The sequence below is a fragment of the Pagrus major genome, chromosome 5 (assembly GCF_040436345.1).
Source record: "Pagrus major chromosome 5, Pma_NU_1.0".
Classification (NCBI taxonomy): domain Eukaryota; kingdom Metazoa; phylum Chordata; class Actinopteri; order Spariformes; family Sparidae; genus Pagrus; species Pagrus major.
Window position 1 is genome coordinate 40288744 of NC_133219.1, and position 14056 is coordinate 40302799.

At 42.6% G+C, this 14056-nt stretch overlaps 1 protein-coding gene and 1 long non-coding RNA gene across 2 annotated transcripts in view; one reads left to right on the forward strand and one right to left on the reverse strand.

Annotated features, from left to right (window-relative positions):
- LOC140995408 (uncharacterized) overlaps window positions 1–14056 on the reverse strand; it is a 150190-nt gene that overhangs the window by 134777 nt on the left and 1357 nt on the right. The window lies entirely within an intron of this gene.
- LOC140995395 (actin, non-muscle 6.2) lies at window positions 7680–12662 on the forward strand. Its single transcript, XM_073465383.1, has 9 exons — window positions 7680–7866; window positions 9661–9785; window positions 9871–9999; window positions 10088–10198; window positions 10677–10761; window positions 10932–11093; window positions 11189–11380; window positions 11733–11914; window positions 12162–12662. The coding sequence occupies exons 1-9, from the start codon at window positions 7695–7697 to the stop codon at window positions 12303–12305; spliced, it is 1302 nt and encodes a 433-aa protein (XP_073321484.1). The 5' UTR covers window positions 7680–7694; the 3' UTR covers window positions 12306–12662.

Consider the following 14056-nt stretch of genomic DNA (forward strand, 5'->3'; position numbering starts at 1 on the left):
ACTGTTCATTTCTCCAGTTAACGTAGCTGCAAACTACAGAAACGTCTGAGGTTGACATTTGTACCAAACGTGACACATCACGTTCACATTAAATTACTTTGAATTAATTACTTTCACATCAGGAGGTGGCGGTGAAGGAGGTCGAGTCAGAACAGACAACAATGCTGCAGTTTGAGTCTCACCACTGGATATTTTTTAGGACATTTCCAGATGTTTTTGTGGCGTCAGACATCTCCATCTGTGATGGTATCGACCAGAACAGGTATTTTAATCCAAACCATGATGTTTTCTAACCCTGACCGAGTGGATTTTGTGCCTAAACCTAACCAGAGCATCAGCGCAGCGTTGTGACGAGAGAAACAGAAACTTCAGCCCAAAGAGACGCAAAGTTTCAGCTGATTTGTGTTTTTGCAGAAAACATTTACTGTGTCGATCAGAAGCTGTGAAGCATCCTCCAGCTGAGTGTTACGTAAAACGGCAGCAGGTGTGTCAGCTGCTGGAATGTTCAGCTGCAGTTAAGACCATACAAGGACAGGTGGGAAGAAGGTTCTGTCTGATACGGGGGCGTGGCCACACCTGGCGAGGACCGCCTCCTGCAACCTGAAAAGCAGATTCAGGTAACGCCCTGAAGTCCTGTGTTACATTTGGCCCAGTTAGAAAGAAAAAAAGAAAAGATTTTGAGGTCTTGGGAAATTAGAGGAGCAGTGGAGCGGCTGTAATTGGACGTAAAGACAAGTCAGCGCAGGTTGAGGGTGTGGACACAATAACAGGAACACTTCTGCAACAGCAAGCAATGCAGACCTACTGTAAGACTGTGTGTCGCTGCAGACGCGTGGATAGAAAGTGAATCTAGTTCACAGTGAAAAACATTCTTCATGTAAACAGGACGAGTTTAAAGCAAAGAAACAGAAGAGTTAGAAAGAGAGAAGAAGAAGACAACAGCAGAGAAGAGGTGACAGGAAGAGAGAGGAAGGTGGAAGGAGAGGAAACAAAACTGAACGAGAGACAAAGAGACAAAACACGAGCTAATAAGAAAATATCTTCATCAGTTTGACAACACGTGGACAAACACATTGAAATGTTGATTTTGATGAAGAGGAATTAAATCCCAGAAACCTGCAACATGAATCCGTCCAGATATTAAATCTGAAAACAGCTGCTGTGTCTTTTTGAATATATCTAGTTTTAACGAGCACAATCAAAGTTAAAGAAGTTGAAATATAATTTGTTCCAGTGAAAATCTTTCATGACTCCTCTGACCTGTGGGGACTCAGTCTGTGAGAGCTGCTGTAATGACGGTGGCCCGCAGGGTCAAAACACAACAACATGGTGATTTGTTGTGTAAAGCGTTGTTGTGTTTTCTGAGATACTGATGTGTTTTGACCCTCAGGGCGGGAAGGGAGGGTCGACTAAATGTTAAAACATCCTGAAAGCTTTGGACAGATGAAGGTCGTCTGTGTGAATGTGGAAGTTATTCAGTTTCTAAACTATATAATTAAATTAAAATAGTTAAATGAACTGTGACACATGAAGTGCTGCGTGGACAAGCTCATTATTACTTACAGTATTTTATAAATCATCTGAGCAAACGTTCCTCCAGCATGTCTGTCACTGTAGTGAGAAGAAACGCATCCTTTAATAAAAAACATGTGATGCTTAGAAACAAGAGAGAGCAGTCAGTGTGCACCGTGAGGATTTGATGGATATCTATAAAAGTTATTCTGTCAGTCAGTTAAAACGGGACTAAACTTAGATTATAACCTTCATTTAAATGACATTTGATGGATATTTCCAACATGCAGGATGTTCTTCAGGTTCGTCTGCACATTTCTTGTGAGCAGCACTGAAGTCTGTACAAGCTGCAGCAGGTCTGATGTCACCTGCTGGAATTTCAGCTGCAGTTTAGTCCATAAAAGGACAGAAACACAAGCACAACGTCAAAATACTCATTTACAGGTGAGAACAGATTCTCAGTTGTTGAGGAGAAAGACAAGAGTCGAATTATTCAAGAAGAAGAAGAAGACACAACAACAGGACGAATGGATTACCATTGAACCAGTAACCACAACATCACCAGACTCCCTTAACAAATGTAGTGATTTTAAGAGTTGTTTCATGAGGAGAAACTTAACAAACTTTGTGAAACGGCTCCGACAGATTCTGAATCATTGTCTCTTGTTGTTCTTGTAAATTCAGCAAATGTTCTACACAAACTTCTTTCTATCTTTGTGTAGAAACATGGAGTCTGTTTTTTTTAATTTCTTTGCATATAGAGTGGGGAGGTGACGTCTGATCACAGGTGTTGTTGATGTCAGCTGTGAGCTGACGGGCGTTGAACTGACCACCTGTGATCAGATCACTCAGGATGAAGTGATATCAAACGTGAACAGCCTCAAAATGTCCCTGTTGACTCAGAGCTTCTGTCAGGACGGCAGTATCACACATCATCTGCTGTAAGAAACATTATCCGTACTGCATCCACCAGCCTCTCCTGATCAAAACCAAAGTCAAACACGTAGAATTTTTATTTCGAATATCCTTGTGGAGACTCCCAAACAAGTTATAAATGAGGTAAACTGATGCTGAGAGATCAAGACAACAGAGGAGCATAAATATTATAATGAGTCAAACCTTTCTTCTGTAAACTCGCGTCGTTGGTCCTGATTTTCAGGATTTTCCTGCAGCTTAAAACAAAACAAAACCACAAACATCCACAGTGGAGTTCCTGTTCTCAAGCTTTTGTTCTGACATCAGATAACGTCACCATCAGCAGCAGAATGAGGAACCTGACCAACAAAATAACTCTGATAGGTTTCAATGAAAATTAAACAGTGGGAGTGAAATCTGAGAGGACCAGCGCTCTTCACACTGGACTATTTCACATCCCTGTGATGTAAAACACTTTATCATTGTCTTTTATATCAGACATCTCACTACTGACATCACAGGAGCTCTGTAGCTGGGCGCTAATGACGTTCTGGTTCCTGCATGAACCAAATTCAGCACGAAAACAGGAATTGGGCGACATGATGAGGCCGACGAGGATCTGCACTCCATCACCCTGACACCTCGTCTACAAACTTCCAGATCTAACTTCATCATTTCTACTCTCTCAGTTTGTGATTTGATGTTACACAGTCATAAAATAGTGGTGCTGTAGAGTAACTATGCACATTTACTCAATTTTGATAACATATTTTATCATACTTACGGAAATATTGTACTTCTTTTTAGGCTGAAAACTTCATGTCACGATTATCCTCTCCAATGTAACTGTGCTTCATGATATTATCTCAATAATCTGCTAAATATTCTTAGAAGTTTAAAATAAAAAGTTAAATTGCTCTGAAACAGAGCTGCCCACAGTGAGAGTGATTTTATTGACGTTAAACATGTCAATCTTTTACAAATACAGTAAACAGTCACCACTATAGGCTACTTGTGGAGAAAGTCACCAGACTCCTTTAGAAAATCATTTGATTTTAAGAGTTGTTTCATGAGGAGAAACTTAACAAACTTTGTGAAACTGTTACGACAAATTATAAATCATTGGTGCCTTCTTGTAAATTCAGCATTAAATGTGATACATGAAGCCAACTATCATCCACGATTTCACCAGACTCCCTTAACAAATCAGCTAATTTTAGAAGTTGTTGAGTAGTGTAAAACTTAACAAACTTTGTGAAACGGCTACGACAGATTCTGAATCATTGTCTCCTTGTAAATTCAGCATTAAATGAAAACAGTAAGTTGTGTGTTTCCTTGTAGAAAGTGTCAGTTTGTGGCAGCATGGCTGCACCAGCCTGTCTGCTTCTGTGTCTAAAGTGCTAAAGTCTGACCTGCCAACATTTAGCAGCTGTTTGAACACACTGTTTACACTGATTTCACCATTTACACTCAATTTATGAAAGAAGAAACATTTTATTGATGCTAAACATGTCACATTTTACAGATACACTAAACAGTAACCAGTATAGGCGACTTGTGGAGAAAGTCACCAGACTCCATTTAAAAATGTGTCAGTTTAGTGAGTTGTTGAGTTGGAGACACTTTATAAACTTTGTGTCTCTGACAGATTCTTCTTCCTATTATGTCATCAACTTGTTTTAGCCAATCCAAGTCATCCAACAGTAGCTCCACCTCATCTAACCACAATGGTGACAAATATTTGGCATGATGAGGAAATAGATGTAGCCGATAACGCTCATGGATGTTTCATTTAAAGGAGTATTTCACCAACCCTGCATAAAACCAGGCTGAATTCCAGTAGAAAGAAAAGCTACTTTTAAATCAATAAATGATCTGGTTCTGGTCCAGGTATGTTTCAACATAGAGAAACCCCCACAGTGCAGTGTGAGGGGGGTGAATGGGGTCTTAACGGGCCCAGCGGCTCATTATTGCCACCAGCAGCTTCATCTGGCCACGTCTGACATGCAGAGACCTGCAGAACGAGACGAGGCTCAGACTGACTTTCACTGGAATCTTTAGATCCTTCAGCCAGTTTGCATGTGGCCTCTTATAGTTCAAGTCACTTTGGTGCAGTTAGACTTTGTTTTAATGATCACAAACGTCTGATACATATAGTTAGAATGAATATACGGCGACAGGAGTTTTCAGTCCGTCAGATGATCCCAGTCACAGTGTTTAATGTGTTAGTGGCTCCTGATGTGTCCTTGAGTATTTCCAAACTCCTGATTACGACCGTAGTCTTTGAATTGCATGCCTGAGTTTGTCCTCCCTTATTTTCCATATTTAATAAAGGCCTTAAATTAAATATGTTCTGAAAACCCGTCATCATGACTGTAATATGTTGTTTTTCTGTCAATCAAAACAATAAAAATAAAGACACATCCTGTGAAACACTTTCTACACATGTATGTGTGTTAGTCTCCTTCTGTGGTGTTACCTGTGTGAGTGTCTGATTGGCTGCAGGTGAGTTGATTGCTGATTGGTTCCAACCTCCAAGCCTGCAATTTAAAGACCGGCTTCTCTCAGCTGAGAGGAGGGGAGTCACATTTTTCATGTTGCACCAGGGTTTCCCCCGAAGCCAGAGCGTCAAAATCCATTGTAAAAACTGAAGGTCAATAGTTCTGAGTCGGTTTTCTCAAATTCCAACCTAAGAATATGTTTAACTCTGACATTAACATCCGTCCTGAGTGAGCACCTGTGATCAGACGTCACCTCCTGCTCTATAAGCAAATAAACATCACTGGAACAAACAGACACCATGTTTATACTCAAAGAAAGAATCAGAATCAGGATTCCTTTATTAGTCCTGCAAACGGGGACATTTGTGCATCACAGCAGCCAAAGGACAGCAATATTACAATAAACTATAATAATAGTAAAAAATAAACAATATGATAAAAAGGTAAGGAATAGAAATAGACTCGTATATACAAAGAAGTTCATGTAGAACATTTGCTGAATTTACAAGAAGGAACAAATAATGAAGAATCAGTCAGAGACAGAGTTTCACACAGTTTATAAAGTGTCTCCAACTCAACAACTCACTAAATTGAGACATTTTTAAATGGAGTCTGGGGACAAAGAAGTTGCCTATACTGGTTACTGTTTATCTGTAAAATGTGACATGTTTAGCATCAATAAAATGTTTCTTCTTTCATAAATTGAGTGTAAATGGTGAAATCAGTGTAAACAGTGTGTTCAAACAGCTGCTAAATGTTGGCAGGTCAGACTTTAGCACTTTAGACACAGAAGCAGACAGGCTGGTGCAGCCATGCTGCCACAAACTGACACTTTCTACAAGGAAACACACAACTTACTGTTTTCATTTAATGCTGAATTTACAAGAAGGAGACAATGATTCAGAATCTGTCAGAGACAGAGTTTCACAAAGTATGTTAAGTTTCTCCTCATGAAACAACTCTTAAAATCACTACATTTGTTAAGGGAGTCTGGTGATGTTGTGGTTACTGGTTCAATGGTTGGATCAGTTGAAATAGACGGTGTGTTCAGGGACAGCTGCTGCTGACAGTGACAGGTTAACAGAGCCTGAACATGTCATTTAGATAACAGTCACAACACAAACATAAAGTCCACTGCTGTGATGTCATGTGTGTTTATGTTGGGGAGGCTCGGTGGACCAAAAATCACTTTTCCGTATTGAGGTAATTTTTTCTGAGGAGTTCAGCAAATAGTTTTACAACACTGTGACGTTGTGTGGGGTCATGGGTCCACAAACATTTCTGGAGCTTCACAGTAAAACAGAGTTGCAGCGTTCTGCTGAACAGCTGAAGCAGCTGGAGATGATTTAAACATCAGATGTCTCCATGCAGCTCGTCTGCTGTGATCACAGAAATCAACCTGATCTGAGGAGACTTTACTTAATACTCAAACTTTTAGCGAAGCAGCAATGAGGAAGATTTCAGCATTAGAATTGACACTCCCTTTATGTGCAGAACTTGCCTTAGAAACATCACATTTTTAAGTTTTCTTCAGTATCTAAGTGATCCAGTGATGGTTGTCTCAACGTCCACAGGTTCACTGCAAACAGGAAGTGCTGACAGCTGATTCAGCAAAGTTTAAACTTAGTTTTGGAGAATTTGATTTTGGTTTTTTTGGTTGTTTTTTACATTTTAAATCATCTCCAGCTGCTTCAGCTGTTCAGCAGAACGCTGCAACTCTGTTTTACTGTGAAGCTCCAGAAATGTTCTGTGGACTACGAGACTTCACCTGACTTTATATCATCAGGAGGAGATGATGGCTGAGCCTGACTTTATATCATCAGGAGGAGATGATGGCTGAGCCTGACTTTATATCATCAGGAGGAGATGATGGCTGAGCCTGACTTTATATCATCAGGAGGAGATGATGGCTGAGCCTGACTTTATATCATCAAGAGGAGATGATGGCTGAGCCTGACTTTATATCATCAGGAGATGATGACTGAGCCTGACTTTATATCATCGGGAGGAGATGATGGCTGAGCCTGACTTTATATCATCAGGAGGAGATGATGACTGAGCCTGACTTTATATCATCAGGAGGAGATGATGGCTGAGCCTGACTTTATATCATCAGGAGGAGATGATGGCTGAGCCTGACTTCATATCATCAGGAGGAGATGATGGCTGAGCCTGACTTTATATCATCAGGAGGAGATGATGGCTGAGCCTGACTTTATATCATCGGGAGGAGATGATGGCTGAGCCTGACTTCATATCATCAGGAGGAGATGATGGCTGAGCCTGACTTTATATCATCAGGAGGAGATGATGGCTGAGCCTGACTTTATATCATCGGGAGGAGATGATGGCTGAGCCTGACTTTATATCATCGGGAGGAGATGATGGCTGAGCCTGACTTTATATCATCGGGAGGAGATGATGGCTGAGCCTGACTTTATATCATCGGGAGGAGATGATGGCTGAGCCTGACTTTATATCATCGGGAGGAGATGATGACTGAGCCTGACTTTATATCATCAGGAGGAGATGATGGTCCACAGTGAACTTCTCTTCTTCACAGAAACCTTTGACTTCCGGTCTGACGGCCCTCTCGGCCTCCTGCTCTGGAGGAATCTGTGATTTCAGTGAAAACCTGCAGGGTGTTGGTTTTTTTCCGGGGGTAACAGGTTTTTGTCCCGCGTGCCCACTCCCTTGACAGATGCTTGCTGTAGCCAATCAAAACGCGAGCTGAGAGAACCTGAGGAATCCTGCTCACCTGGACCAATGGCAGCGCCCGCTGAGAGAACGTTACCTTTTATGGACAACGCCAGCAGCCCCGCACGCGGGAATAAAACCGGTGCGGTGCGAGTGAGCAGGCTGCATTCACCGAGCACAGCTGGGGCAGAGCTACACCCGCAAGACTTCACCAAGACACACCTGAGACTCACCTGCACAGGTAAGAGCCAACACACCTGAGCGTCTGGAAGTTTTACACAGGTTGATTGATTTATTGATCAGACTCATCGACAGAGAATCTCTGCAGGTGTGACAGACACGATGTGTTTGTCAGGTTTGAGCTCATCCTGGAGAAAAGTTAGAGCCAGCAGCCTTTTTGACTTGAGTCTGACTGGATGCAGAGTGAGAATTGTCCTGCACAGATTAATTTAGAGATTAAACTTTGTGACAGAAGCTACAAGACAAAAGTTTTCATCTGCACAGAAACGCGTGTAACCTGAGGAGGAGACTGAGCTGTGGTGAAGGATCAGCCTGTCAGGAGTCTGACAATGGATCACATGACGTTATTAATTTAAAATGATTTCCCACAAGTTGAATCTGCAGTTTTTAAAGAAGTTCTGCTAAAATAAATTAGTTTTTGAGTTGGAAACAGGAGAAATCAGAGATCTGATGAGACAAACACAACTTAAAGTTAAAAGGTTTGAATCCAGTAAAATGTTTCCAGTGAAGTCAGACTGGATTGATTTTATGTAACAATCAATACTTTGCTAAAAGCATTTTCTGATTCTTTTATAAACTATAACAAATGGATCAAGAATTGATTTAAGATCTATTTGTAGGTCTGTTTTAACTTGATTTAGAGTGTGTGTGTGTGTGTGTGTGTGTGTGTGTGTGTGTGTGTGTGTGTGTGTGTGTGTGTGTGTGTGTGTGTGTGTGTGTGTGTGTGTGCGCGCCCTGAGGGAAGGGCCGCTCCTACCTGCATCACACTTCCTGTTTCAGACCCTCAACAAAATAAAACTTCCAGAACTTTTATTAAACCTATTTAATTCGTCAGATAACTTGACTCCTCGCACATGACGGACATTTAAAAAAGGCGTCGTTGATGTGAAAACCTTAAATAAATGCGCAGAGGCTGTGGAGTCTGGGGGTTTCTGAACACTTGAGGTTACGTTGTGCCTGAACCTGTTTGAGGAGCCCTGAGGTGTTTGGACTCTGAAAGGTCACTAAGTGAAGCAGGTTGGACGACTTGAGCTGCCACGCCCGACACAACTGTCATTCCACTGCAGGTTTAAAGAGTTTTTAAAACGGGCTTCAGTTTTTGTCCCTGAAGGCGAAGAGGAGCTTCAGAGCAGGAACGTGCAGCGTTAACACTTAACTGTTTTAATCTGCGTTTAACTCGGCGAGGTTCTGGCTGAGACGAGCAGGTTGCATCACTCCGGATATTCCCAAAACTGAGTAGGCACATTTTAGGGCCGGGCAACATCTCATCATCGTATGAGACTATATATGGTGTTTGTGCATATCATTACAGTAAAGTGACGTCATTTCCTGAACTTGGACTGTTCCACTTGTTCTAATACTACTTTACACACTCAGTCAGTAATTACTGATGATTATTAAGAAATCTGATTGTGTTCATATTTTAAGTCCTCCCTACAGTATGGTCTCAATATTGACTTATTTGGTTAAAAAATATGGTGATATTTGATTTTTATATTTTGTTGCTTCATGTGTCACCGTATTGCCGCGCCCTAACAAGTTTCATCATGTCGGTGATGAGCTGGGAGGAAAGGTTGTGTAACCTCGCCTGAAATGCATTCGGCATTTGACATATTTGACATATAATACTGTTTTTAGATCCTCGTTTTAAATCTAGTCAGTGTGCCGCTTTTAAAAACACGTAACAGATATTTCAGTGTTTTTTCTGACATTTGTATCCAAACAAAACGTAACAGTTTAGAGACGAGGTGTGACTATGAAAAGGACTAAAGCATCTTTGTATGTTTCTTTGTAGACATGGAAGACGACGTCGCAGCCCTCGTTGTTGATAACGGCTCCGGCATGTGCAAGGCCGGTTTCGCCGGCGACGACGCCCCCCGCGCCGTCTTCCCCTCTATCGTGGGTCGACCCAGACACCAGGTACTGAGAGCCTCATCACTGAGAATCTAACACACTGATAAACGTGGTGAAACGAGACTGTAAAGGCGTGTTTGTGTGTGTGCAGGGTGTGATGGTGGGAATGGGACAGAAGGACAGCTACGTAGGAGACGAGGCCCAGAGCAAGAGAGGAATCCTGACCCTGAAGTACCCCATCGAGCACGGCATCGTCACCAACTGGGACGACATGGAGAAGGTGACGACATCTTCAAGAACTTTTATTTTCACCCATTTGAAAGTGGTGTCAGCTGATGGTAAAACTAACTGCCCCTCCTGCTCTGCAGATCTGGCATCACACCTTCTACAATGAGCTCCGTGTGGCTCCTGAGGAGCACCCGGTCCTGCTGACAGAGGCTCCACTGAACCCCAAGGCCAACAGGGAGAAGATGACACAGGTGTGTTCAGAACAAATACTCAGTCTTGATTCATTTTGATCTTAATGCAAGAGCTAAAGCCTTAAGCAATAAATCTAGCTGGCCTTGTAAAGTCACGCACAATGAGTTCAAGCTCTTTCAGTCCAAATTACTCTCCTGGCTTTAACCTGACGAGGTCATGGGCAATGAGTGCACGCAGGTAGACGAGCAGCAGGGCCGCCCACATTCAACGACTGGACGGGATTATTAGAGGCCTGACTCAGACATCAGATTTGTTTTTCCTCCAGAGCATTTGATTTGATTTCCGTCTGAATGTTGAGATGATTTCTACAAATATAACGATGCTTCTAAATCTTTGTCTTTTGATGGAGCGTTAAGCCTCTCGGGACTCAGATATTAAAGCTGCAGCTCATTTACACTTAATTTCTTGGTCAGAACTCGTTTTCCAGCTGCTGTTTTAGTCTTCAGTTGACACCTGTCATCTTTCTCTCGGCTCCAGATCATGTTCGAGACCTTCAACTGTCCGGCCATGTATGTGGCCATCCAGGCCGTCCTGTCCCTGTACGCCTCCGGTCGTACCACAGGTGAGGACTCAAACACAAACATGACGACTTCCTGCTTATGAATAACTCATGTCTCCAGAGGAGTTTGGGTTGCGTTTGTCTTGGAGCAGCATCTGGTGGCCGTTAAAGGAAGTGCAGCTGAATGTTGAACGATGAGGGATGCAGATCATCATGTGGTGTTTGTCCTGCAGGTATTGTGTTGGACTCTGGTGACGGTGTCAGCCACACTGTGCCCATCTACGAGGGTTACGCTCTACCTCACGCCATCCTCCGTCTGGACCTGGCTGGCAGAGATCTGACAGACTATCTGATGAAGATCCTCACAGAGAGAGGCTACAGCTTCACCACCACCGGTACATCCCAAACTCTGAGCTTTACTTCTAACAGGCTTTTCTTCCTTCTGAATACTTTTGTTTGTAACACAAATGTTTCATCTGTTGACCTCCAGCCGAGCGTGAGATCGTGCGTGACATTAAGGAGAAGCTCTCCTACGTGGCTCTGGACTTCGAGCAGGAGATGCAGACGGCTGCTCAGTCTTCCAACCTCGAGAAGAGCTACGAGCTTCCCGACGGTCAGGTCATCACCATCGGCAACGAGAGGTTCCGCTGCCCCGAGACTCTCTTCCAGCCTTCATTCATCGGTGGGTGGCGAGCGCCGACGCTGAACCGCTAAAGTGATTCAAAACAAACATGTCTACCTTTTCTGAAAACCACTGGACTTGGCTGCTGCCTAGTTTTTTGATATCGCTTCCTTGAGTTCCTGGTCAGTCCAGCAGGACGGTCTAACTTTAAGTCTGCTTTTCCACATCGGTGTAACTTCAGCAAACGGTTTAGCTCCAACATTAAGATTCAGAAGGCCACTCGAGGAGTCTTTGCATTTTGTAGCCTTCAGATGGTAATTTTGTTAAAGTCTTGTTGTTTGTGAGGTTCTCTGCTGCGATCAGGATGTCGGCACTTTGCTTCACACATCTCTTGTTCCATCTGTGTGTTCAGGGATGGAGTCCGCTGGCATCCACGAGACGACTTACAACAGCATCATGAAGTGCGACGTGGACATCCGTAAGGACCTGTACGCCAACACTGTGCTGTCCGGTGGCACCACCATGTACCCCGGCATCGCTGACCGTATGCAGAAGGAGATCACTGCCCTCGCCCCACCCACCATGAAAATCAAGGTACACATTAGTTTTGGATGCTGATCAGGGAAGGACAAGTTTGTTTTTCCAGCAAAGGGGAAACTAGAAATGTTTAAATTTAGTTTCACTTGGTTTCCAAAGTGAGTTTGCTTGTTGTTCCTTCAGTGTTGACGGAGACTAAAGACACTTGCTAAAGAGATCGTACAGATCTGACGAGCTTTAACTTTGACTTTTGTTTTTAAATCAAAGCTGTTTAGTCATCGTCACCTTTTCCTCTCCCCTGCAGATCATCGCTCCCCCAGAGAGGAAGTACTCTGTCTGGATCGGCGGCTCCATCCTGGCCTCCCTGTCCACCTTCCAGCAGATGTGGATCAGCAAGCAGGAGTACGACGAGTCCGGCCCCTCCATCGTCCACCGCAAGTGCTTCTAGAAAGCTGCTCGTCCTCGTCGTCTTCCTCTGCTCCAGCTAACTATAAATGTGCCTGTTTTATCTTGTGTGAACAAACTAAAGATGTGAGATGCCACATACAAGATGAATCAAGCGCCTGTTTACATTTTAATGCGTCGGCTCGGCTGAACTCCATCAAACATCCCAACATGTCCTCTCACTGTCACAGCTCTCAGTTCTTCTGGTGATAAACTGAAGTCCAAGAAAACAAACAGTATTATCACTGCATCTTTTTCTACCCACGTCTTTCTACCTCTGTAACAAACCCCATCAACATTCAGCTTTCCTCCTCGTCCAGTCTGTTACTCACATCATCATCAATAAAATCCCAACATTTGATATTTACAGCTTCTGTCGTCATTTGCTGCTGAGATCCAGTGTTTATTTCCTCTGCACAAGAGACATGTCTTCTCTTTTTACAGATTCAGTTTGTTAATTTACACTTAAATCACCTGAGGCATAAAAACTTCTAGTTTAGTCCTAGTTTCAAAGTGAATCAAGAAACTTCTTGGAGCAACTCTGAGCAGGAAGAAACAAACTATATCTTGGTTCACCCTGTTGCTGGGTGTGACACGTTCTTTTAAAGCTGTGGTTGATATAAAACAGACAGAGAACTGACTGACACTGATCGGCCTCATCATGAAATGTCTCTATTCAGACATGATGTAGTAATAAACATGTTGAATACATTTAAAAAAGGAGCACACCAGTGAGGACAGCTATTAAAGAAGAGGGGGGGATTTTAGATGAAGCTCTAGTTGATTATCAGTTTGTCACTGTCTTTGAGGAGTCACATGATGAATTGCTGCATTATTTAGTTATTTTTACATTAAAGTTGTCTAATATCTCAGTGTTGTGATCACTTTAGTTTCTGCTGTAAGTGTTGCTGCCTTGTGACAGATGTGAGCACATCTGTAATGAGATTGACTGAGTTCATGAAACACTAGTTTAGATTCTGCAGGGAGGTTTGTGGTCATTCAGCGTTTGGAGAATATTTCTCCTCTGACTAAGAAACTCTTAACTCCTTCCTACCCTGAACAAATTTCCACCTCAGGAGTTAGTGATTCACTTCTTACTTTACAAGGATCTACTCCAAATTTTACAAAAAATGATTTATTTAAATTTCCTCCCGTCTGTCTGTCCCATTCTTTGTCACCTTGGACTATTTGAAGGTTTTTTACTGTAGAGAGGAGAAGATGTACTGTATCAGTCCCCTTTCACTCTGTTTCTTTACAAACTCAGACCTGAAAAATGGCACCTATACATATGCATTATATACAGTATAACAGGAGGTGTCTGAGCTGCTGCTGCGCCAGTCGCATTAACACTTTGATGTGTGCAGACATCAATAATCCTTTTCCACCAAGGCAGATCTGGGGCCGGTTCTGAGCCAGTGCCCATTGTTGAACCAGCCAAAGAACTGGCTCCCATCCAGGAAAACTGCTTCACATTGGTGGAAAGGGGGTAAAAGTGTTTCCCTTACTAGAAATTATGAATGAATTACTTTTGTATTTTTTACTTGAGTAAAGAATCTGAGTACTTCTTCCATCACTGAAGATACACGATGCTCAAAGTCTCGAGAGCTGAGAGGAGATTTGGGGATATGAAGGCATCATCAGGGTTTATACGGAGCTAAAAGTGGAGTGTAGAGTATTTAAACTGCCCAAAGGTGTGTTAATATCTGAATACAGCTTCAAGAAGGTTCATTCTTCACAATAAAACAACTTTATTTT